Source organism: Myotis nattereri (genome assembly GCF_964212035.1).
Source record: "Myotis nattereri genome assembly, chromosome: 5".
Taxonomy (NCBI): domain Eukaryota; kingdom Metazoa; phylum Chordata; class Mammalia; order Chiroptera; family Vespertilionidae; genus Myotis; species Myotis nattereri.
Genome location: NC_138080.1, coordinates 4,499,517 through 4,526,000, shown reverse-complemented (window position 1 = coordinate 4,526,000; position 26,484 = coordinate 4,499,517). Strand labels below are relative to the sequence as shown.

Genomic DNA, 26,484 nt, shown 5'->3' with positions numbered 1-26,484 from the left:
GCATGTCGGGGGCGCATTCGCGCGGCCCCGGGCGCGGCGGCTGCCCGCAGGGCCCGGCGCCTGGAGGGAGCCGTTCGCCCCGCTGCGCCCCAGCTCTGCGCCCCAGCTCTGTTTTCTTTGCCGCCGCTCAGGTCCATGGATGAAAGCCCATCCCTGCGGCGCAAGACGGGGATGCGGGAGAAGGGCCGGCGCCAGGCCGTGCGGGGCCCGGCCTTCATGTTCAACGACCGCGGCACCAGCCTGACGGCCGAGGAGGAGCGCTTCCTGGACGCGGCCGAGTACGGCAACATCCCGGTGGTGCGCAAGATGCTGGAGGAGTCCCGCACGCTCAACGTCAACTGCGTGGACTACATGGGCCAGAACGCGCTGCAGCTGGCCGTGGGCAACGAGCACCTGGAGGTGACGGAGCTGCTGCTCAAGAAGGAGAACCTGGCGCGCATCGGCGACGCGCTGCTGCTGGCCATCAGCAAGGGCTACGTGCGCATCGTGGAGGCCATCCTCAACCACCCGGGCTTCGCGGCCAGCGGGCGCCTGACGCTCAGCCCCTGCGAGCAGGAGCTGCAGGACGACGACTTCTACGCCTACGACGAGGACGGCACGCGCTTCTCGCCCGACATCACGCCGGTCATCCTGGCGGCGCACTGCCACAAGTACGAGGTGGTGCACATGCTGCTGCGGCGCGGCGCGCGCATCGAGCGGCCGCACGACTACTTCTGCAAGTGCGGCGACTGCGCCGACAAGCAGCGGCGCGACGCCTTCAGCCACTCGCGCTCCCGGATCAACGCCTACCGCGGGCTGGCCAGCCCGGCCTACCTGTCCCTGTCCAGCGAGGACCCCGTGCTCACCGCCCTGGAGCTCAGCAACGAGCTGGCCAAGCTGGCCAACATCGAGAAGGAGTTCAAGGTAAGCTGGGCGCCTCGCGCGGCCGCTGCCTGCCTGGTGCCTGCCCGGCTGTGCTCCCAAACCGGTGTGGCCCCGGGGATTTAAGTCACCAGGGGGCGGGAGCGATGTTCAGAAGGGATCCGATGCTTTTCCCTGCTCAGCTTGGGCTGTGGAAAACTTGTTCTCTGGACTGGGATAGGCTGGATCCGAGAACTAGAATTTGTCTGGAGAACCCTTAGGTCCGCTTTTGTCAAAAGGAGGGATTTGGCGAGCCTGTCTCCCTTCCCCCTCTTCTGTCGTTAGTTGTACGGTGGGACCCAGCATGCAGATAGGATGAGTTCACTGCTTATTGGCCCAAACATTTAGATTGAAAGTCAAAGGCTAATCTCAATGCTGCCAGAGTCATTTCATTAATCTGACCAGAATGCCTCTCCCCAACCCACAAGTGTGTGTTCAGCCTGGCAAATGTGGACCACAGACAGCAGGGCAACCAGAAATCTGAGGGCGGGCCAGCATTTTGCTTTAATAGATTTTTTTTTTTTTTTTTGGTCCTGGACATCATCTCCAATCAATCAGTGTTATTTTTTAAATTTTATTTTCTTGTTTAAAGTATTACAAATAGTAATACATATGTCTCCTTTTCCCCCCCGTTGACCTTCCCCCGGCCTCCCCTACCCCCTGGCACATGCCTTCACCCCCCCCCCCCCAGTGTCTGTGTCCACTGGTCATGCTTATATGCCTGCATACAAGTCCTTTGGTTGATCTCTTACCCCCGCCCCCCAACACTCCCTAGCCTTCCAGTGTTCTTCATTTTTATAAAAAGTAGACAGTAATGGAGAACATCGTTACTGTTCACTCAGTTGCTCCGTCCTCCTGGGCGTTTGGGATGGACCTACCTATTAACCGGGTGAAAGGAGAGTGCGTTAGGGGCGGAGAGAGTCAGCAGGCGGGTTTGCGGCAGGACCCTGTCGCCTACTCTCCACCGGAGGTGATTGTCCACATCAGCTCCTTGAATTGTTTTCTGGACGCTGAGCCCATCGGCTTTCCAGTTCAGTGTTGTGAGGGCAGATTGAGGAAGAGTGGTTATTCTGTCTTCCAGATCTTATTACATTTTTTCATGCTTAAGTGAGATTTACACAAATGCAACTAGCAACATAATTCAGGCCAAGGGGTTGCAAGAAAATGGAAAGTTCTGTGGGCCTTTCCCCACTCCCATTCCTCCTCATTGGTCAACCCTGTCTCGTGCAGGTGGAGCTCTGGCTGTAGGGTACTTTTATTTGTTATTCCATTAAAATATTTTCCTGAGAGAAAAGCTACACATATTTATTATAAAAATTTTGGAAAATGTGCGAAAATACAAAGAATAAAATAAACATTTACCTTATATCTGGTCCCTTTGAGGAGATTCGTTGTATAATATTTGAAAGACTCATTTCCTTGGGCCCCAAATGAATTTTTTAGGCAGAACTCAGAACAAATTGAAAGCCTCCAATGTCTTTAGAGTGAACAGAAAAACATTCAGGTAAAATAGTTCTAAATATTACCTCTTTATTTTGGCATAGTAATAAAAATATAATTCTAAATTTGTTTTCCACTTTCAAATATCACTCAACCTTTTTTTAAAATGCGTTTTGCTTGTTATATATGGAAAGTCTATAAAGGAGCTTCTACAAAAGGGAATATGTTTTAATAATTTGCAGAAGATGATGATGTATGCAGTTCTGCCCAGAGAAGTTGTCTCAGTAGAGCCATGGTTGAAAAGTCCGTCATTTTTTGTTTTCCCCTGAAGCTGGCTAAATCTATATTGATAATACTTAGACTCCTCTTCACTGTGACCACAGAGTCCCCTCTGGTAACCTTTCAAAGGTGGGGAAATATTGCAAGGAGAGAGAGAGAGAGAGAGAGAGAGAGAGAGAGAGAGAGAGAGAGAGAGAGAACACAATTGAGTTTAAGAGGGCATGCATAAAAGCTACCAGATATCTAAGAACATGCAGAAATCATCTAAATCTCACTGTCCCTCAATCTGAATTCTATGGAAAGCCCTTGGGGGCATAGCCTTCTCTGAAACACGGTGTTCAGGGACCACAAGTCCCCTCCCCCGATGGCATAGCCCTTTTCTTGCTTATTCTTCCCTGTCCTGCTGTTGCCTGGTTACCTGCCCTCGCCTCCCCTCCTTGCCCTCCTGCCCCACACGCATGTCCATCTGTCAGGGCCTTAGAGGAGAAAACAGCTCTCACCGCCCTGACCCAGGCCTGGCTGGAAGGGGCGGCGGGTGGCGCTCCGCTCGTGGCGGAGGCAGGCAGCTCACCTCGTTTGCCCTGTTTCGTGGTGTCCTCTGCGTCCTTTCCACAGAGACTCTGAGCTCACAGTCCCGGCTTTGAAATGAAAACATAGACAATGTGCTGCCTCGCGAAAAAGAGGAGGCTTTCCCTGTGCGGGCACCTTCCCGGCTTCACCCTCGGAATGGCCGGGAGACCGAGCCTCTCGCCCCTCACATCGCCATCACTCGGGTGCTTGACAGAAGGTGCCCGGCCACCTTGCCGTTTCCAAAGCTCCTTGAACAGCGGTTCTCAACCTTCCTAACGCCGCGACCCTTTAATACAGCTCCTCATGCTGTGGTGACCCCCGACCGTAACACTATTTTCGTTGCCACTTCATCACTGTAATGTTGCTACTGTTATGAATCGTCATGTAAATATCTGACATGCAGGATGTATTTTCATTGTTACAAATGGAACATAATGAAAGCATAGTGATGAATCACAAAAACAATATGTAATTGCATATGTGTTTTCCGATGGTCTTAGGCGACCCCTGTGAAAGGGTCGTTCGACCCCCAAAGGGGTCGCGACCCACAGGTTGAGAACCGCTGTCCTTGAAGCCTGCAGGAGGCCCGGTGCCTAAAACACGTGAAGGTCATTACCCCGGGAGGCCGGCCACGCTCGGATATAGACTCAGATAAATGAAGGGCGGACGGCGTGGTGCCAGGCTGTTACGGGCGTAGTGTGGGTGTGCAAACGCTGCCGTAGCTATTCCCGGGACAGGATCCTGGGCAGGATGGCCTCCGGGTCGAACGCTCCGCGGATCCGAGGCGAGCGGGCGCGTCATTTATTAGGCTGAGGGAACGCGAAGTGGAGTTTCCTAATGCGGAGTCAGAGGCGCACATTTGTGAAAAAAGGGGAAAAGAGCCTTTTGCCCTCCCTTGCCTCGGTTTTCCGCTCTTTAACGCGGAAGAGCAATGTCAGCTATCCCCACAGCAGGGCTGCCGGGAAGAGGAAAACGAATACAATCCTGGAGCAAGGCAGCATTTCACAGCGGGAAGAGGTTCTGGGAATCATCTGAGCAGACAGACCGCTCATCTTACAGAGAAAACAAGGCCGATGGCCAAGGTCCCAGCTGCCAGGGTCAGAGCGGGAGTCGTGGGGCCCGCCTCAGAACTCTGTCTCACAGGCTGTACGTGGCACTACCGAAGCTCCTGTAGTACTTGACGTGTGCTAAGCTCCCTGAGCACGTACGCCCCACAGCAGCACGATTGGGTAGGCTTATTCTCCTCAGAGAGGCCGAGTCACTTCTCAAGATCGCACAGCAGTGAGTGGCAGAAGCAGTATCTGAACCTAAGCAGTCTGGCTTCAGATTGATGCTTCGACCGCTACCCTCTCTTTGTTACTAGGGAAAGGATCGGACAGGGCCCAGCCTACTTAGAATTGAATTTCCGCTTTCCTCTTAAGGATAAAAGGGATTTTGAAAAAGGATGGAAGAGAATTAGAATGCTGAGTAAGCGCTGATCTGAGTGCTGAGACCTGGAGACAGGGCATGATGACGATGGAGCGCCATTGTTCTTCCTCTGGCTTGTGCGGGGCCTTGGGCGTTTTTGTTTAATTCCCTTCACCCAAGGATATGTTTTTATTGATTTTAGAGAGAGAGGAAGGGAGAGTGAGAGAGACAAACATTGATTGGTTGCCTCCTGGACGTGCCCCGACTGGGGATAGAGCCCGAACCCTTTTGGTGGGTGGCACGATGCTCCAACCAACTAAGCCACCGGCCAGGGTGGTCCTTGGGCTTTTGAGTTCCTGCTCTGCCAAGTGGGCAGCAGGTCCATCCCATAACTTTGTGGCAGGCCCAGGTGACGGATGAGCGGCTTATAAAGACGATTAAGCAAAACTAAATTACGGGGAAATTACCAGGAAATGCAGAGCAGACAAATGGTCCCGGGGAGGAACACGAGGCAGGACCTCCTGGTGGTCGGTGCCGCTGTAGGCGGTTCCTTTGGCACCCGGGAAGGGCGGTCTGCACCCCCATGTTCCCGGGGAGCCCTGCAAATAATGACAAATGCCACCCCATGACCACAGTGAAAGAAACGCCCATTATCTCCAGCTCTGACTGCTTTCTGTGCTGGGGGAGCAGACTCCCCCCCAGGAAAGGTTTCCGTAGTTATGAAAACAGTGTTGCCCTGGCCACGTGGGTGACTGATCTTTCAGTGGACGTGAACAGCCCACATGGCTTTCTTTGGGACTGGGCAATTTACAGACGACAATGTTGTAAGATAACGAGTCATTATTTAGGTGTTGCTGCAGAGTGGTTCCCACATTTTCGTCAAGCGTAGGAAATCGTCTCTCTTATTTCTGCTCAATGGAGCAATGGCCGTCCTGTGTTGTACCAAATCTTATAGAACAGTCTGAACTGAAGAGGCACATGAGGAAATTTCATCTAAAAAATTGTATTAAAAGGGGAGCTTTCTATGGAAACAGACATGGATTTAATACTTCTGGATGCTATAATAAAATATTTCATTAGTCTTCCAAGCATGGAAGGCAGACACTCCGCATAGAAACCAGCGGCTGAACATTTTATTAATTTTATCAGTTGCCTGGTCCCAATTTGAATGGAAACCAAAGATTGAAGTTTTTATTCATTTTATCTGTTCCCTTATGAGAGGAAGAGGATTAAGTGTAACTGTCCTTTAGCTGGGTTTCTGATGTCTGAAATGGAAACTCCTCTAGTCTGGGTAGCCTCTACACATTCTCTCCTCCTCTTGTTTATTTGGTTGGTGATGTGATTTTTGCCCATCACATCATATAAATTAATTATTTAAGGAGGGAAAGTGGAATTCCTCATGCCTTTTTAAAAAATGAAATTAGAATACCTTTTTTAAAGTAATATTTTATTGATGTCAGAGAGGAAGGGAGAGGGAGAGGGAGATAGAAACATCAATGATGCAAGAGAATCATTGATCAGCTGCCTCCTGCACACCCCACACTGGGGATTGAGCTCACAACCTAGGCATGTGTCCTGACCGGGAATCAAACCATGACCTCCTGACTCATAGGTCAATGCTCAACCACTGAGCCATGCCAGCTGGGCCCTCATGCCTTTTTTTTAAAAGTATATTTTTATTGATTCCAGAGAGAAGGGGGGAGAGAGAGAGAGAGAGAGAGAGAGAGAGACAGAGAGAGAGAGAGAGAGAAACATAAATGACCAGAAAGGATCATTGATCAGCTGCCTCCTACATGCCCCCTCCTGGAGATCAAGCCCACAATCCAGGCATGTGCCCTTGACCAGAATCAAACCCGGGCCCCTTCAGTTCCCAGGCTAAGGCTCTATCTACTGAGCCAAACGAGCTAGGGCCATGCCTTTTTTTAAGGTGTGATTTTCAGAAGCCCAGAATTAGGAAATTCTGCTATGCAAAGTATTGCTTAGTTACCAGAGGCACAGTGTCTCCGGACATGTCGAAATGAGGAATCCACTTTCCGCAAGCGCACCACATTTGATGATCATCTGGCTAACTTTCTTAACGGGCTGTCATTTTAGTGAGAGCCATAGCAGTGGGACTGGGCTTCCGGAAGTGAGACACTTTCCTACGATGGTCGTTGACACCTTGACAGGAACCAGAGGGTGAGAAATAGAGCTTCAGTCAGGAGGTAACGGGAGGTTGCCCGCTGACTTCCTCATGCCAGTCCATGCGCCACACACACATGCGAATGGAAGGAGAGGTTTGCAGGTCATTTCTAGCGAGGCTTTCGTTCCAGTGGCCTGGGATCTTTCCTCTCAGGTACTGGTACTCTGCACCCCTTGGGACTTCAGTGACTACAAATCAGACACTTGTCTTCCCCCGGACGTGGGCACGTGCCCTGCAGACCAACCAGGGAAACTCCTCTCTGCTGGCACCTGTCCTTCCCCACATGCCCTGCACACCAGTCATTCCCGGAGATGACGTGGGTCAGAAACACATGAGGGCCTCGGGGCTGGTGGGGATGGCCGTCCTGGCGCATGGCCAGGCGCGTTGAGGCCGCTGGGTGAGGCCTGGCTGCACTTGGAGCAGCCGCGTCGCCACCACGGCGGGAGATAGTTACCTGGACACGCTATTTCCGCATGTGCTCCATCTTCCATGTCAAATCGCCACTTTAGGAAAATCCCCATTTAAAAAAATTTTTTGTTGCTGAAACCGGTTTGGCTCAGTGGATAGAGCGTCGGCCTGCGGACTGAAAGGTCCCAGGTTCGATTACGGTCAAGGGCATGTACCTGGGTTGTGGGCACATTCCCAGTGGGAGATGTGCAGGAGGCAGCTGATCGATGTTTCTCTCTCATCGATGTTTCTAACTCTCTATCTCTCTCCCTTCCTCTCTGTAAAAACTCAATAAAATATATTAAAAAAAAATAAAATAAATAAAATAAAATTTTTTTTTGTTGTACCTCAACTAAAAATAAGTAGAATAAAATAACTGGTGTAAAAATGTTTTTTCATTATAGAAATGGTGTTGCTTGGGCTTTAAGGAAAACGATCAGGTGCCTGCACCAGAGAGATGCGGCTCTTTTTGACGCTTTGTCCCTTCAGCATCGGCATCTAGGCGACAGCTCGTCATAAAACCAGGGACTGTGGTGCGCAGCGCTCTCAGGGGTGACTCACGGTGGGCAGGTCGCAGGAGGTCCTGGCTGCGGGCGGGCGGGGGCGAGTCCAGCCTGGCATCCCCGACCAGAGGAAGGCACGTCTCCTCCTGCACAGAGGACCCGACACCCTTCCCAGGGCCTTAGAGCGAGTTCTCCGCATTAAACGCCAAACCTCTCCTTCTCAGAACGACTACCGGAAGCTGTCCATGCAGTGCAAAGACTTCGTGGTGGGAGTGCTGGACCTGTGCCGGGACTCGGAGGAGGTGGAGGCCATCCTGAACGGGGACCTGGAGGCGGCGGAGGCGGCGGAGGCGCCCAAGCACAAGGCCTCCCTGAGCCGCGTCAAGCTGGCCATCAAGTATGAGGTCAAGAAGGTGAGTGGCCGCTCCCCCCAGCGCGTTGGGAACACGCGGAACACCCCCGGGCTGCGACCCCGGGACACCTCCCCGTAATGAGGGCAGATGTTGTGGTAAAAGGTGCCTTTTCCTTCTGAAAGGAATGAGTGATGTATCCTGGCAAAGTGGGGAGTCAGACACCAAGCTTCTGGCCCTCTCCACTCTCTGTGGGCTGTGAGACCTGGGATGAGTCAGGACTTCTTTACATTCCGGTTTCCTCTATAAAAGGCAGTAATATTTCCTCTCTGTCTCAGGGTTTGGGTGGATTGAGCTATGACAGGGATTTCAGTGGATTGAGCTATGACAAAGCACTCTAACTGCCCGTCACGATGCAGCTGATCACAGTAAAATCTGGTGCTTGTACACGCTTTTGGAAGGGACTGTTACGTACATCCTCACGTTAATCCTTGCACCAGACCTATGTCATTATCCATTTCGCCTACAGTACAGATCAGATAGATGATGAGATTTTTATTCTGCAAGGAAGCGAAGGTCCTCCCAGCTTCAATGACAGGTCTGAGATCACATCGCTACGGAGTTGGTCGTGCCGTTGCCAAAAGTAAAATTATGATTATTTTTTTAATCTGGTTACTTGAGATAAACTGTTATGTGTATCTATCTACTACTTGTATGGGGCTTTTAAATAATTCATGAAAATTGAGGTTATGATGTTTTACTGTAATAAAAATGTCTTACCCAGAATCTCCCAGCTTATATGTGTTAGATAAATGAAAGTTTGTGCTTTTAAGAGACGCTGAGAAATCACAAAGATGTAAGCTGTTATCAGTAGAGCTGGGATCATGCGGTGTGGCAGGGAGCTGAGGAGGGCAGGCTCCGGAGCCACCCTGCCAGGGTTCCGGCCCCCGTGTGACCGCGGGCACGTCCCCTCACCAGTCCACGCCTGGTGTGCTTGTTAGTACAGTGCGGACAGCGGCAGTACCTGCTTGGTCAGCGGGTTCCGGGATTCCACGAGCTGCTGCAGGTGGGGTAGCCAGCACAGGCGTGGGACACGGTGATTGGTCAGCAAGCAGTAGCTGATAGCGTTCTGCGTTATGGCAGCTCATGCTCAGGACGATGGCTCTTAAGCAGGTTCTGTTATTAGTCATCACAGGCGGCTTCCGTGTTCACTGCACTGCTTCTAGTTTAAGCCAAAGGAATTGAGTAAGGGCTAGGACAGCGATGGCGAACCTAGCACACGCGTGTCAGAGGTGACACGCGAACTCATTATTTTTTATTTTTCTTTGTTAAATGGCATTTAAATATATAAAATAAATATCAAAAATATAAGTCTTTGTTTTACTATGGTTGCAGATATCAAAAAATTTCTATATGTGACAGGGCACCAGAGTTAAGTTAGGGTTTTTCAAAATGCTGACACGCCGAGCTCAAAAGGTTCGCCATCGCTGGTCTAGGAGGAGGGTCAGGAGCCTAGGAGACCTGGGGGACAAGCCTCTCTCAGCGGTGCTTCCAGCGCTGACGCCCTGAGGGACTGTCTGTGGCCCAAGCAGAGCCATCCCGCCTCGGCTGCAGGTGTCGGACCCTGCGCCCCCAGAGGATGCGAGTCCTGCCCGACAGATGCGGCCCCTGTCACACCGAGGCACCCACACGCCTCTCACAGCGGGGTGAGGCCAGGCGGTCCCCTGGCAGCAAGTGAGGATCACTCTCCACACACACACACACATGCACACACACATATACACACACTCACACAAGCGCACATGTACACACATGTACACACACGCGTATATATACACACACACATGCAATGCTACCACAGTGTAGAGAGCTTCCACATGTGGTTTTTGTGAGATCCTGGCCGGCCATTGAGGATAGATCTCCCCGCTATGTACCAGGACAGTGAGGCTGGCAGTGAAATCGTTTTCAAGGCACTGTCAGTGACAAGATAAGGTCATTTTGAATAAGATGGACCTTAAGACGCTTTTGGAAACCTGCCTGGATTTATGCCGGTTCGCAGTGCGCACCTCTTCCCGTGAGCACCCGAGAGGGGAGCAGTGATTCCGCTTGTCACAGGTTCTCGATCTTGGCTCTGAAGGTGTCCTGTGAGCAGAGACAGCTCGTCTGCAGATGTGCGTCCGTCACCCCCCATCTCGCAGAGTGCAAGTCCCTGCGTGTCCTTTTTAAATGAATGGGTGCGGAGACCACAGTGTAGGACAGCCGTGGGCAAACTACGGCCCGCGGGCCGGATCTGGCCCGTTTGAAATGAATAAAACTAAAAAAAAAAAGACCGTACCCTTTTATGTAATGATGTTTACTTTGAATTTATATTAGTTCACACAAACACTCCATCCATGCTTTTGTTCCGGCCCTCCGGTCCAGTTTAAGAACCCATTGTGGCCCTCGAGTCAAAAAGTTTGCCCACCCCTGGTGTAGGAGGTGTCAGTAGCAATACACTTGCTGTCAGTCAACTATCAGGAAACAACAACCAAAAGAATGCATGTGACCCTACCCGGGATGGCTCAGTGGACAGAGCATCGGCCTGCAGACTGAGGGTTCTATTCCAGTCAAGGGCACATGCCCGAGTTGCAGGCTCAATCCCCAGTGGGGGCGTGCAGGAGGCAGCCTGTCAATGATTCTCTCTCATCATTGATGTTTCTATCTCTCTTTCCCTCTCCCTCCCTGAAATCAATAAAAATATATTTTAGAAAAGATATATTAAATATGTATATGTTTAAAATATATATCTATAGTTAAAAGTAATATATGTGGAACTGATAGGAGAGTTAAGACTTTGAGATGTTCTGGTTTGCTATACAATGAACATTAGTTAAAGTCTTTGATTTGGAAGGTTCATTTGGAAAATGTACAGAAGAGCCCTATTCTAGAATGCCCCCAAAGCCTCAAGTTCTGTTTTTTCCCTCTCAAAGGCTTCCTGAATTGTTCTCAGCACTCACCCAGCTCCACTCCAGCAAAAAGGGAAAATACCCACCCACTCCTGACGCCCTTTCCCCCACCATCTCCTTTCTACTTCCCAAGAAAAATCTCCTCTCAGATTATAAGGATGCATGTCCCCCCCCCCCCGGCCCCCCCCCCCCCCCCGCCACACACACACTGTGGCTCTGAGGTGCCTGTGGCTACATGAAAGCCACTGGGATTTCAAGGTAACTTTATGTTATAGAATTTTCCCCTCATAAAAATATACACTCATATTTATTCACAGCAGCCCATAATTCTACCAAGGAAACCAGTTTTATGTGACGGCAGGCTGTTAGGTTCCATAGGAGACTCAGGAAGTGTCTTCTGCCATCTGCCCAGATCTCTCCCCCGGCTCTGGTTCTGAGTCTACGACTCCTCTCTGGGCTCAGAGCTGCCAGAGCTCGGGAATCTCACCACGGGTTCAAACAGGCCTTAGGGACTCGATGGCAGTTAATCAAGAAAACGAAAATATGAAAGATCTGCATAGCAGGGGTCTCCACATGAATGTAATGATTGTGTGGGAAAGAACTTTCCAAAATAAAAGCAGTAGAGGGAATAACAACGCAAAAATATAAATAGTTCGATCACATGCAGCCTAAAACCCTGCACATTAGAAAGATCTGGGAGAAATATTTTTCTCAATTATAACTTACTAGGGGCCCGGTGTACAAAATTTGTGCACTGGGAGAGGGGGAGGTCCCTCAGCCTGGCCTGTGCCCTCTCGCAGTCCGGGAGCCCTTGGGGGATGTCCGACTGATGGCTTAGGCCTGCTTCCCATGGACATCTCTAAGCTGATAGTCGGACATCCTTAGCATTGCTGCGGAGGTGGGAGAGGCTTCTGCCACTGCTGCTGTGCTTGCCAGCCATGAGCCCAGCTTCTGGCTGAGTGGTGCTCCCCTGTGGGAGCGCACTGACAACCAGGGGGCAAGCTCCTGCATTGAGCATCTGTCACCTGGTGGTCAGTGTTCATCATAGCGACCGGCCGTTCTGCTGTTTGGTCGATCTGCATATTAGCCTTTTATTGTATAGGATAATGGATTGGTGTTCTTAATATCAAACGACCTCAAACAAATTTATGAGAAAAATTTCCAGAGCTCTATAGAAAAATAAGCTAAGAGCTTGAACAGGTAATTCATGGAAGAGAAAATCCAAATGTCTAACGAACATATTTAAAATTTTCAAGCACCCTGGTAACAAAGGAAATGTGTATTAAAATAAGATACTATTTCACCTCTCTTAAATTATTAAATAATAAAAACTTACGATTCTTAATACTGCTGATGAAACGGGCTATCCAATGCTGCTGGCAGAAAACAATCATGCTTTTTATCAGGAATTTTGAAGACCAGTCATCATTTCTAAGGAGTCTCTACGGGAAATAACACAACTGGAAAGATGGTAAATACTGTTACTGTTCGTAGGGTTACCTACATTCTGCTACTACAAGAGAACGGAAGATGAAATTTGATTTTTTGAAAATGCATACAAGAAAAAAAAACACGAATTATTTTTTAATTAGAATAAGGGACTATTTGCCCCTCCCCCCCCCAAAGTCCGGAGTTCTAGTTCTGACTCTCCATCCATCTTCCGTGTGACTTAAAGAGGAATGCCAGTCCCCTGCACCCACAGAAATACCAAGCCTTCTGCCTACTGCTAGTAGCTCTGTCTATTGTAAGAAAGCCCTTGACAAAGATAAGAGACGCCAGATCTTCATAAAAAGGGCTCTGAGGGGGCGGGGACATCTCCACCGCTCCCTGTCCACTCTCCTTTCTCCTCCATGGTGGGATTAAGTGTGACTGGAGACAGCCACCCGGAAAAGAGACATGCAGCAATATATAGACATAAAGTCATTCCCAGCACCTGCAGAGAAAGCTCAGCAGTGGAGCCTCGCAGCGAGACACCGGGGGACACACATGCGGCAGAGACTCTGGGGCACCCGTGCCAGTGAGGCCCCGACCCCACACCAGGGAGCCTCCACCGGTCTGTGCCCAGGCACCGGGAGGTAGCAGAGCAGTTCACACCTGGTGGGTTCGAAATCCAGAAAACTCGCACCATGTAAGTTTTCCGTTTATACATCACAACTCAAGAACTTTAAAAGGAAGATGGAATGATCTAGGTCAGGGGTGGGCAACCCCTGGCACACGTGCCAAACATGGCACGCCAGTAACTTTTGCTGGCATGCAAAACCCTCTCTTATAATCTTCAATTTACAATTTTTTTCTTAATATCGACTTTTTTATTTTTCAGATAAAGTCAGTGTAGGCGCATCTTAGATAAATAAATAATTTTACATAACAAGTTATCTTAAAGACCATAGACATGGATTGACGAGAGAGGGGAAGAGCAATTTCTATGCCTCTGCCTTAACTCTCCCTGCCTTCCTAGATCCGACCAGTGTTTTGGTTTCACCCACATACGCTTGTGAATCTTTGTTCTCAGTGATGAATTTTGTTAAGTCTCGTAATAGGAGTAGCCTGACAGATGAAAGTAGTAGCTCGTGCATATCCCTGAAGGTCACAAAATATAAACCTGATGTAAAATCTCTGTCATCAGTGATGCAGCAGCAAAAGCCCCACTGATAATATCAAACGAAGTCATAAAGTTTTCTGTCGGACTATCAGTGTACATGTATACATTAAAAAATAAATGTATTTTTCATCATCATATACTGTGTTTTTGTCGCTTGAATGAATTTTATTATTTCTTCAAGGTTCTTCCCATACATACACCTTAAGAGATATCAAGTAGGCGTAATATGTTCTCAAAAAATTAGGGTTGGCACGCAGAAGGATTTTGAGTCAGAGATTTTGCTGGTTTTGGCACGCACTCACAAAAAGGTTGCCCACCCCTGATCTAGGTTGTATCCACAGGAATATTTTCTTTTAAATTGTATGAACTGAGGCTCCAACAATGAAATTAAAAGCAAATCGGAACATTCCCACCATGTTCTGCACCACAGTGTCCCCACGAAGATCGTTCTGGTAAAGGCAGATTTCATGAAAACATAGTGTACCGTGAATTTTTTCTTAATAGTCTGCCACAAATGGGGGTTCAGTTTACAACCTATTAGTCAACTTGGCAGGAAAAAGGCGTTTTCTCATGCCACAGTCATTTTGTGCCATGGAAAGACTGAGATTTTCTGTGTCAATCATTGTTCCTTTAAATCAGGAAACCTCGAATAAGGGTATTATTTTTGGAAAGATTTTGATTTGCTGGTCCACTGACGTTAGGAAACAACATACATGTTCTCTCCAGCCACTAGGACTGGCGGGTGGTGGCAGGGGTGCTTTAGGAGGAAAACCAGTCCAGAGATAAAGGTCACGCCCTGTTTTGAAGTCATTAAAAAGAGCAAAACTCATCTCTGAGAGGGATTAGCTTTCTGCCCTCACTTGCAACTGTTGAATCAGTTTCATTTTCTTTTTCAAATGGTCCTGGTATGCTCGTGGTAGGATTTAAAATCACTGGGGAAAATACCTATTTGCTTTTTTCCCGTGGATTAAGAAAAGTCAATAGCCCTGACTGGTTTTGCTCAGTGGTTAGAGTGTCGGCCTGCGGAGCATTGGCTCACTGACTGAAGGGTCTCAGGTTTGATTCCAGTCAAGGGCATGTACCTCGGTTCAAGGGCAGGCTCAATCCCTGGCCCCGGTTGGGGCATGTGCGGAAGCAACCAATTGATGTGTGTCTCTCACATTGATGTTTCTCTCTTCGTGTCTCTACCCCTCCCTTCCACTCTCTCTAAAAATAAATGGGGGCGGGGGGAGTCAACGGGTGCCATATAGTGGTGTTTATTTCAATTAAGAAGAGGGAAAAATTAGCGATATAGGAAGTATACCTGTTAAGGATCTGCACTATGTGAACAAGTCACAGTGAGTCAAAGATGGATCACCCCCTTGTGCCACGTGGAAAGGATGGATTTCCATCAAGTCTTTGAGGCTATGTAACCTTATACAGTGTAATTAATGCCATAAAGCACATCTTCAAGTTTAAAGAGCAGCTAGGGGAAGAGCAGGAGTGGGAAGAGGGAGCCATACTACAACATGAGTACTTCTGTCCTTGAGAGTTCAAAAGCTATGAAAGACCCTTGAGAATTCAAAACCTACCAAGGACACTTATAAGAGGGACATTTGTCCACAAATTCCATACGGACACCTCACCTGTCTTTTAACTCAGTAGGCATTTTCTGACTTGAGCAAAACCTCAGCCTATAAAAAAGTGCTTCCCAAGCGGTAATCTGATCTGCTGACATCACATCCTCTACCTGTGGATTTCCCAGGATGCACCACACCCCATGCCAAGCCAAGCCTGGCTGCAGTCACAGGTCTGCCTTTTATTTGCATCCATCCAACTTCCCACAAATGCAGACCCTCTAAACATCAAGGCATTTGGACCAACATTCAAATTAAGACTGTGTTAAATGCTGACTATCTTGACAAGCATATGAGTCCAGGTCTCCGTTCTAATAGCTTTTCTCACATTTATTAGGTAGATCTGCTACCCATCTCAATCTCTAGTGCAGGACAGTATCAAACGCTGCTTTTGACTAATTAGGTCAGGCAAAGACTCAAAGCCTCCAGAGACCACCTCTGTCTACAGACTGATAGAATTGTGTCTTGAGTTGCCCTCAGGCAATCGTCCACAGGTGTGGCAAGAGTGTTTTTCAACAGGGTGGGGCAATTGCTTCTGCCTGGAGGCTGTTATTCTCAGTCTCTTAATGGGCCTCAGAAACTCCAAGTGCTGGGGCAAGGTGTTTTCTAATAGGGTGGGGCAACTGCATTACCCCCAGGCAAAAACCACCTGCATAGCAAAGGTCTGCGTGGGAAAGATGACCTCCCCAGTGTGAGGGAATGATTCAGCACAGGAAACTAGGGTGTCTGCTTTCCAAGCTCTAACTCCAGAGCCCCCAATCCTGGCTTCTGCTCACACAACTCCAGTCCACTTTGCCCTTCACTCTGCTAGAGCACAAGGTGGGTGGCTGCACAGAAAATTTTGTGTGTTAGCCCTTTAAGAGGGTGCCTGAATTTCCAACCGTTTCTCTCCCTGGCAGACAGCAACCCCATGTGCTGCTTTTCACAGCCAGATATTGTGTGGGTACCCTTCTCAATTCTGGTGCTCTCTGCTGGGGGGCCCAGCTTGGGGATTAGACACCAGAGGTCTCAATGGAACCCCTACAGCTGAGATATCTCTCCGGAACTTCAGTTGCTGTTTGTTGAACCTGGCCAGCCCTTTCACGCCTCTGCCCCTTCTACCAGTCTCTATGAGGTCTCCACTTTCAATCCGTGGTTATCAGGGTTCTCTCTAACTAGTCTTCAGCTGATTATTCAAAATGTGTTTTTTGGGTTTTTTTTTTTGTATTTTAGTTGTAATTCCAGTTTGGTCCTGGGAGTGTGTCTATGTAGCATCCACTTACTCCACCGCCATTTTTAATCTCTGCTTTTCTCACATTTATTGATAGCTTGCTGTGTGCCTCAGATCAGGACCACTCATCCCTTAAGGCAATGCTGAATGCTTCCATTTTCATCTCCTTCTACCAAAGGCCTAAGCTCATGGGAGGGACTTCTGACATGTTGAAGGTTGAGTGAGTGAGTGAGTGAATGATGAATGAGACAGACAGGGACTGTAGAGGGGTGAGGATTTCTCCCAGAAGGAGGGGTGAAGCAGGAAGAAAGTGGTCCAACAGACACAGGGCAGAAGTGGAAATTTGGAGTTCTCAAGAATCCTGGGAAATTGCCACAGAGACCTCCAGAAGCCATCAACCTTGAATATATCCGCACATGTATCACGAGTTCAAATAATGTCTGCATTGACCTTGAAGTGCTATTTTCAAAATTCAGAACGTTGGAAAAGTGACAGAATCTTGAGTTTGGAAAGAAGGTCTCATATTTACTTCGGGGCTGGCAGTGCCCACTGACCCTCGGGACCTGGGATTTTTATAAGTGAATTGAGAGAAACGTGCAAGTTCAGATACTCTTTTTCACATTGAGCTCATCAAACAAGAAAAGATAACATCTTCTTTTTCGTACTTCTGACTCTCCCAAATCCTGCCAGTTTGTATTACTGAAAAAAATTCAGTTAAGTATTTCAAATCTAGTGTTTGGAGACTCATCCTCAACCACATCTGTCAGCCACATCTGTCTCCCTGCAAAGCGGCACCGTGGCTGCCACCAGAGTGGCCACCACGGGCTTCTAGAGGGCAGGCGAGAGGGGGTTCATTGCCCACCTTGGGGGGTGAGGTTTTATTTTATTTTATTTTTTCAATGAAAAGAAACTATAAACCGGGAAGTGGAAACCTCTTCATTGCCCTGTAGGTGTGCTCTTGATAAAGATTCAAATAACGTTCGGAATTGCCTAGCCACTGCGGAGCTTTAGGATCGGGAAGTAGGACTTGATTAGAGACAAGCCCTCTGCCTGGTGGGACTCTAGCGCTGCTAAAGTCTCTTTTTTAAAAAAAATATGTTGGCACTTGCCCTAGGTGGTTTGGCTCAGTGGATAGAGCATCAGCCTGCGGACTGAAGGGTTCCGGGTTCGAGTCCAGTCAAGGGCACATGCCCGGGTTGTGGGCTTGATCCCTAGTAGGGGGTGTGGAGGAGGCAGCCAATCGATGATTCTCATCATGGATGTTTCTATCTCTCCCTTCCCCTTCCTCTCTGAAATCAATACAAAAATAAATATCTTGGCACTTATAGTTGATTTGTGAATGACCCTGAATAATTTCTGAGCCTAGGCAAACTGCACCTGGCCATTCAAAGGACAGACCCAGTTCCAAAGGGCATCCTCTGGCGTTGGCCTGATGACTAGTCTGTTCTAGTCCCTGAAGAAGGACAGGGCCTGCAAGGAGTCCCAGTTCTTCTAGAGCATCGGTTCTCAACCTGTGGGTCGCGATGCCTCTGTGGGTCGTACGACCCTTTCACAGGGGTCTCCTAAGACCATCGGAAAACACATGTAATTACATATTGTTTTGGTGATTAATCACTATGGTTTAATTATGTTCAATTTGTAACAATGAAAATACATCCTGCATATCAGATATTTACATGACGATTCATATCAGTAGCAACATTACAGTTATGAAGTAGCAACGAAAATAATGTTATGGTTGGGGGTCGCCACAGCATGAGGAGCTGTATTAAAGGGCCGCGGCATTAGGAAGGTTGAGAACCACTGTGTCAGTTCCAAAGCAATTTGGAAAAGCCATTGGGAAGGTGAGCGGGATGGGACTGAGCCCTGCAGTGCGTTCCTTCTGGAACATGTGCACTAATGTCTAGGATGTTCATCTTAGCCTCCAGCAGTTGCCCTGCGGACGATGTGTGGTAACCCGCCTCCCTCTCTCTCCCCCCAGTTTGTGGCTCACCCCAACTGCCAGCAGCAGCTCCTCACCATCTGGTACGAGAACCTGTCAGGACTGCGGGAGCAGACCATAGCCATCAAGTGTCTGGTGGTGCTGGTGGTGGCCTTGGGCCTTCCGTTCCTCGCCGTCGGCTACTGGATCGCCCCGTGCAGCCGGGTACAGCTCCCCGACCGACCCCCTTCCTCTGTGGTTGGTGTGCACGTCCTCTTGAAAGGAAAAGGCATCCTGCTTAAGGCTCTTGTCAGTCTCACCCTCGGTGTTAATTGCCTCCAGAACAGGATGCTGCTTTTGAGTCACTGGGTCAGCTCCACTGAGGGGTGAGAGAGGACGCGGTGCAGGGGGATGGATGGCCTTTGCAGGCACGTGATGCTCTGGCTTTTAAGATAAAATTGCTGCTGGAGTGAAGCTGCATATGCTCTCATTCTGTTGGCAGCTTAATCCATAGAGAGCCGCCGGGCCAGCCGTGGGCGGGCAGGGGGCGGCCCGGCCGCAGGGGGACCACGGCCCACCAGCCTGACAGCCGGCGGGCGGCGCTGCCTGGGCCTGTCCACGCCATGTGGCTGAGTGTATTAAGTGCAGTTGCCGACGTGGTGTTATCCAGAGTCCAAGAAAGTGCACGCAGGTTCCCCAAGCTCTTTGTTCTTCAGAAGGGGGGAGAGTGTAGCATGGGGGCTTGGGGGCTGGGAATTTTAGATGGTTTGTTTATTTTGCTTGAATCGTTTTGTTCACGACTTTTCTCCCTCTCCCCACGTGCCAGTGTAGAGCTCATCTGACTGTGCCCGAGGACCACTGAGCCAGACGGGGAAGGAGTGCTGGGCAGCTTAGGGCATCTGCCTTAGGCGCATAGAGGCCACTGCCAGGGTCAGGCGCTGTTCTGAGATGCCGTAATCCTGTTTTTACATTCCCAAATCTGGTTTTGTTTAAATCAGAGGCAGTTTCAGGCAGAATGAGTCAAGGCCACTGACGAGCGACCCTGGAAATCCGTCATCTGTTTGGCTCAGCGGCCTCCCGGCAGAGTCCTGCTCTGCGGCACCTTTATGCGCGAGAGGGGCGGGGGGGGGGGGGGGGGGGGGGGCGGTGGCGGGGGGGGGGGGGGGAAGGGGCGGGTATCCATCCACCTCATCATGCTGGAGCTGCCCGCGCGATTCAGGGCAGAAAGTTTGTCATTTTGATCCGTTTCGGTGGCTCGACTGAGTTCCTTGGTTCTGTATCACGGAAAAGTCTCTTACGATCCCTCAAATGCACGAGCGCTTAAGACTGAAAACTATAAATACTGTGAGAGAGCATGCCTTAAAGCGAAAGTCACATCCCACCCAAATAGCTTCCCTTTCTGGGGCAAAGGAGCGGGAGCTCAGGTTCATACGTGTTTGTCCCTCAGGGCGGCTCGATCGTGGGAACTTGCTTCAGGTCCGAGTGGGCGCCCGCAGTCCACTCCCCCTTTCCTCTTCACTCATGGAAGCCCAGCTCCCCGCGGGGGAACGCCATTCAGTGGGGAGGGCGGGGAGGGGACGGAGTGGTTCCTACCCGCATGTATACCTGCCCCCTACCATCACCTGATGGTGACAGGACAGCCTGGCAAGAATTCTCTGCACACACCCCATCTGCAGTGCAGGCCTGCGGCTTCCCTTTCATGTTATTTGAAGTTTTTAAAGACCAAACTTTTGGAGGCTTGGCTACGCCCAAGGAAAGGAGCTGTGCCCCCCTCACCTGCCCACCCCCAAAGCACAGCCGCCCAGCAGCACAGTGATGTGTGAGTCGTGTCCATTTCCCTGCAGGAAACAGGGGTCTGCGTGCCTTTGTGGTCGGCCCCAGCAGCGCTGGCCAGTTCTTGGTTGGTTGTTGACATCAAGTTAAGGCCATGGATGTACGAGAACATCGGTTGGAGGTTGCAGTCCTTTAAATGTGAACTTCGGGGCTTCCTGCGGCCACAGACTGAGTTGGAACGCAGGGTTTGAGCGTGAAGGATGGAGAGCTTCTCTGCTAAACCTACCGAGTGTTCCCTGTCCGCCGACCGCGGAGGCCCTGGGGACACGGGGAGTTGTTTTCATTTCTCCCAGAACATGGGGCTTCCCAGGACATCCTGTCACATGGGGTTTGAAAGGAGCGACCTTAAAGTAGTTCTAAATGAAAGTTATAAAAGGTGCTCTTGTACTATTTATATGATTTTCCAAACTCAGGGATGGGTGACTTTCAGTTAAATTAACCCACGTAGAGGGTTAATCATTGTGTATCTCCCTCTTCTAATTGGGATAGAAACAGATACAACATTTATCCCGATTATAACGGGTTTTTTTGCTTTTTTTTTTTATCACACGGAGCACAGCTTGATTTCGGGACATTTAGAAAAGAGGACTAAACTTTACTTCTGCAGTAGTAAGACTTTTTAATCTTCCAAGTGTTATTAATGTGCGACAGATACGTCATAACATTTCAGTTGTAAATGAACGAGTCTACGAATTTATCACAACCTTTCAACGGTACCGCAGTAAAGGCTTACCCACTCCAAACTTGGGCCTGCTTTTCCCGGCCTCTGAGAGCCCTGACGCTGCATAGTCTTTCCGTGCAGAAACGAGAATCGCCAGGGCACGCCCTGTGACTTCAGAAATGCGCCTGCGACTGGGGTCTGTCCTGAGACAAATGTGATATTTAGAAACAGCGAAGTGTGAAGACTTCTAAGTTATTTTTTGGAGGAGGCGTCCCCGAAAAGGAGTCCTTTTTATAACGGACAGCTTGTCGGACGCAGAAGCAAAGCTTTGAAAGTGTTCTCATTTCGTCTGTTGGTTGTTGTTGTTTTTTTTATCCTGTAGAGTCATTTTCATAAGGAGGAGCCAGATCTGCAGAAGTCAGTTTGCTTGTATTTATTTTTATTTCCCCGCAGCTGGGCAAGGCCCTGCGCAGCCCCTTCATGAAGTTCGTGGCGCACGCAGCCTCCTTCATCCTCTTCCTGGGCCTGCTGGTGTTCAACGCCTCGGACAGGTTCGAAGGCGTCAGCACGCTGCCCAACGTCACGGTCCTCGACTACCCCAAGCAGATCTTCAGGGTCAAGACCACCCAGTTCACGTGGACCGAGATGCTAATAATGGTTTGGGTCCTTGGTAAGCCTTGGATTTTAAGGGCTCTGATTTCTATCAAAAACAATGTCTAGCCCGGTGGTTAGAGCACCCGCCTAAGCAGCGAAGGGTCTCAGGTTCGAATCCTGGTCCAGGGCATGTGCAGGAGGCAACCAATCAATGTGCTTCTCTCACATGGATGTTTCTCTCTCTGGCTCTTCCCCTCCCTCCCTTCCACTTTCTCTAAAAAAAAAAAAAGGAAAAGGAAAAAATATCCTCAGGTGAGGATTAACCAACCAACAAACAAAAACCAATATCTACATAATGATCATCATTATCTTTCTTTTTTTTTACTAAATTCATTGGGGTGACATTGGTTAATAAAATGATACAGGTTTCAGGTATACAATTCTATAACAAGTCATCTGTGTATTGTGTTGCGTGTTCACCATCCCAATGTCATCTGCTATTTAAAATGTTATTTTACATATACGGTGGCAGTATCACCATTGTTAGATTAGCAGAATAGCAAAATCATCCAATAATTTGACAGCTTGATAATGCCACCAGGTATCCTAATTCTAAATTTAAAATTTTTGTGAGTAACATAAAAATATTAATATACTCTGTTCCTGAAATCTAACTTCAATTATTGAGTAAAATGGAAGTTTTTTTTAATGTGACTCACTGTGATGATCCAATATTTCACTGAAATTCTTGTGGTGTAACCCCCCCCACCCCCCCTCCGGTGGCTATTAGCTGATGCTGAAGAACATGGATATCATTTCCGTCTCAGAGCTGATAGGAGAGTCCATTTTCAGAGTGCAGTTACTTGTCTCACAGTGGCCCTTGTGGATAGCTAGCTGTGTTAGAGCAAAAACCTTAGGCAACGCGAGAAACAACGGAGGTTGGAGCCAGTTTATTGATCGCTAATCCAAAGTCCTTTTCATGTGCCCGCTCTCTTTCCCCCAGCAAGTTTCTTGGTGTCTTCTCAGTTCCTGATTTAAGAGGTCGCTTCCTCCCTCTCATTCACTCCTGTGGCCTCGATCTGGGACAAGTAGTTCTTTTACACATTTTATTTTGAGCCACTGACTTTCCTGTAAAAACTCCACAGTAGTTTCCCCTTATAGTCAAGACGAGGAGTAGTGTGTCCTCTTCTCCGAGGGCGGCCTTTTCTGCCTTTAGTTTCTTCATAGCCTCCAGGCTTCCCTGCTGAAGAGCTTTTTTCCCCAGCGACACCTCCCCTCCCCAGCGTGGAGCTGGAAGGAGGAGGGGTAGGGAGTGAGGGAGGCATGATGGGGAGGCTGTCCTTTTGTTAATCCTCACCTGAGGATATTTTTCCAACGATTGGTTGCCTTCACGCACACCTAGACCAGGACCAGGGATCAAGCCTGCAACCGAGGTCCATGCCCTACACCAGCATTGAACCTGGGGCTCGTCAGTTCGCAGGCCAACACTCTTTCCACCGAGTCAAACCGGCTACGGCAGGTGGTGGGGGGGAGGAGCTGTTCTTGTTAAAAGTCTACAGTACGATGCTCATGTGGGGGCTCTTTCTCCCCTAATCGCTAGGGCTTGATAATGAACCAATGTCATTTTATAAAGATGAATTAGAGGCCCGGTGCACGAAAATTCATGCACTGGGGGGGGGGGGAGGGGGGTGGCGGGGAAGTGGTCCCTCAGCCTGGCCTGCACCCTCTCACATTCCCAGGAGCCCTTGGGGGACTGTCTGACTGACAGCTTAGGCCCGCTCCCCGCAGTCGGACAATTGGGGGACAGCGCCGGCAGGCGAGCAGCTGGCCCTGGCTCCTATTGCCCGCCGTCACCACTGCCGGTCACTGCCGCCCCCTGATTGCCGTCCCCTCCCTCTGCCTGCTGGCACCCGCCTTGGCTGGCCTGGTGCTGCCCGATCGCCAGCCCCGCCCCCCACCCCACCAGTCATTCCGCCGTTCGGTTGATTTGCATATTAGGCTTTTATTATATAGGATTCTTCCTCCTCCAGAATCCTCCTGGGGTGAAATCCGGTGACTTGCAGAGCCTTCCTGGTGTGTTTCCTCCTGCCGGCCCCGCCCCTCTGTCTGAGGGGCAGCGTTGCTGGGCCTGTGGGTGGAGGTGTGTTTCACCAGATTCTAACTTGGGGGAGGGAGTCATCCTGTGGGACCTTCCTCCATCACCTCTGCCCAGTGAGCCAGGCATCTGCTTCGTGGTCCCCAGCATGGTGCTTTGCAGATGGGTCGATGTAGAGATGGGGCTGATGGTGGGCCCGACAGGAGCGGCTCAGGCTGAGCCACCAAGCCTCACGGTCCCCGGTGTGTCCTGGCAGGGATGATGTGGTCCGAGTGCAAGGAGCTCTGGCTGGAAGGCCCGAGGGAGTACATCGTGCAGCTCTGGAACGTGCTGGACTTCGGGATGCTGTCCATCTTCATCGCCGCGTTCACGGCCAGGTTCCTGGCTTTCCTCCAGGCGACGAAAGCGCAGCAGTATGTGGACAGCTACGTCCAAGAGAGCGACCTCAGCGAAGTCACTCTGCCCCCGGAGATACAGTATTTCACTTACGGTGAGTCCCTCGCTGCAGGGTCCTCGTGCTTCCGGAGGCGCCGGGAACCGCCTTTCGGAAGGGGATGTGTATGGAAGAGGTGAGTTGAGCGGTCCTGGACGTTGGAGACAGCATGAGCTTCAGAGCCGGGTTCCGGTCCAGGCTGACGCTCCAGGGCTGGGTGACTGTGTTCAAGTCATTTGCTTCCCTGTGCCTTGGTCTTCAGATCTGTAATAAGAAGGTGCTGCAGGAGGGAGAAAAATTACCTTTAAGCCTAAGAACACAGTTTGCCCTCAGGGCCTCTGAGGACATGAGCCTGTTTGACGAGGGGGACTAGCTGGAGAAAGTGATGGGTGTGGGAGAGGAGTCCCTGAGAGCATGTCTCTGAGGACTCACCTGTACAGGTGAGCTGCACAGAGTGGCCACCAGGTCACAGGCTCTGAGAACCGCAGAGTCTCGGAGAGGAGGCCGTGCCCTCCTCCCGATGGCACGGGGAGCGGTGGTGCCACACGCCTGTGTCACAGAGCAGCGCGGCCGGCCGACGCCCAGCGCGCGAGGACCCGACGCCTGCCCTCCCAGCGTGAGCCACCTTAGGGAACCGCAGCCTCCCTCCCCCTGAGGCGGGATCAGGCGCCCGCAACGAGCAGATGTTCCCATCCTTGCAAAATCTCAAATCTGGAAAAGTCTTTAGGAATTACGGTCCCGCCTTCGTTTTACAGCTAAGGAAACTCAGGCACAGAGTTCACGCGTGTTCCGACGTGAAGTGTAGCCTGTAAGTGACATGGAGGTTTCTGTACCAGGGAGACCAGATCAAAGAAACAAATGATCACCATTTGTAATTAACTTGGTGGTATTTTTGTGTAATACATACTTCAGTTCACAATCACCCATTTCTTTACCTGTATTCATGTGTCGTTAGTGGCTGTCATCTGAGGGGAGATTTGTGAATTCAGACCACACTGCCTATTACGTGTGTGATTTTGATCAAGTTTTTTTAAAAAAATATATATTTTATTGATTTTATACAGAGAGGAAGGGAGAGGGATAGAGTTAGAAACATTGATCAGCTGCCTCCTGCACACTCCCTATTGGGGATGTGCCCGCAACCAAGGTACATGCCCTTGACCAGAATCGAACCTGGGACTCTTCAGTCCGCAGGCCGATGCTCTAGCCACTGAGCCAAACTGGTCAGGGCTTGATCAAGTTTTTCACCTTTCCATGCCTTGGTGTCTGCATCTCGGAAAGGAGGGTAATAGTAACACCAGGTCTGTGGGGCTGTTGAAATCTCAGTGCCTGGTGCGTAGTAAACATTCAATAAAAGGCCATTTTTATTGTTGTTGCAAATGTGTGTGATGCCTGCCTCCTTCTGGGAACGGCCCAGTTCACACACAATCAGCCGCATCGCACTTCATCGGCCTTCCAGGGAAGTAGTCTGCTGTGACCTTGAGAAGTGACCTTGGAAGGGTGCTGGGGGCCTCGTTAGACTCTGTGGCTCAGTAGCAGTTTTCGTTTTCCAGGAACACAGTATCTTGCTCTGATACCGCGTCGACAGTACCACTGTGATCCAGGACATTCTCAGGTCTCTTATTACGACGTTTTACTTCGTTAACTGCGAGATGAACTAACGCCCACGGTATACAGAAGCTCTGTGCCCCGAGTTTATAGGCTGACAGACTTGTTGGCCGATAAACCTGGTAACTGGGAGGACATCGGTCAGGCCTGTCGCTTCGTCATCCTGACCGCCTGTGTCTCATGAAGCCTTGAACCCCCTTCATCCTTCGCACTTAATTCTGTTTCTGCTCGATGCGAAGTCAGCTGAGTCCCTCCACAGTGTTCTCTCCACGGGAATAACTCGCTTGAGTGTAGGATTCATGCGTTTCTTAGAATTATTTCTCTCTTGGATTGCGGCCAGTGCGGCTAGAGAGCGGACATGAGTTCTGGGTAGGGGCGACGGGGGATTGAGAGAATGAAAGAGACAGGCGCGGAGACAGAGGGGAAAGCTGGGACCGGGTGGGACGCTGCCCTCTGATGGAGAGTCAGTGACCCAGAGCCGGTGCAGCGCATTTATTTTATACAGCATGATTCCAGGAACTTTTACTAGAGTTTAAAACAAAGGAAATTGTGAGAAATCATGGTTAAAGATCAGCTACAATCATGGTTAAAGATCAAGCTGTAATTTTTCATTCTTGTGGCTTCTTTGTAATCCTCACTCCTGGCTGAGCCCGGATAATTGTGTCCGTTCCTGGTGCCTGGCTGAACTTAAATAATGAACCCCACCCCCTGGCACCTGAGCTAAAGAGTCAGGCTGACAACATACCTGCCTCTGGCAAAGTGTGTTTCCAGGATGTGGCTCTGCCAACGCCACTGGGCTCAGCTGACAATAATTAAAGAAATGCTTGCCGAAACCGGTTTGGCTCAGTGGATAGAGCGTCGGCCTGCGGACTGAAAGGTCCCAGGTTC

At 49.8% G+C, this 26,484-nt stretch overlaps 1 protein-coding gene across 3 annotated transcripts in view; it reads left to right on the top strand.

Annotated features, from left to right (window-relative positions):
* Positions 1-26,484, top strand: part of TRPC3 (transient receptor potential cation channel subfamily C member 3) — a gene marked incomplete at its 5' end in the record, with an annotated part of 75,907 nt that overhangs the window by 21,688 nt on the left and 27,735 nt on the right. For all 3 annotated transcript variants that reach the window (XM_081093065.1, XM_081093064.1, XM_081093063.1), the window contains 5 exons: positions 132-903; positions 7,953-8,141; positions 18,433-18,597; positions 21,320-21,536; positions 23,812-24,045. In XM_081093065.1, coding sequence (XP_080949191.1) covers positions 132-903; positions 7,953-8,141; positions 18,433-18,597; positions 21,320-21,536; positions 23,812-24,045 — 1,577 coding nt within the window. The remainder of the gene's footprint in view (positions 1-131; positions 904-7,952; positions 8,142-18,432; positions 18,598-21,319; positions 21,537-23,811; positions 24,046-26,484) is intronic.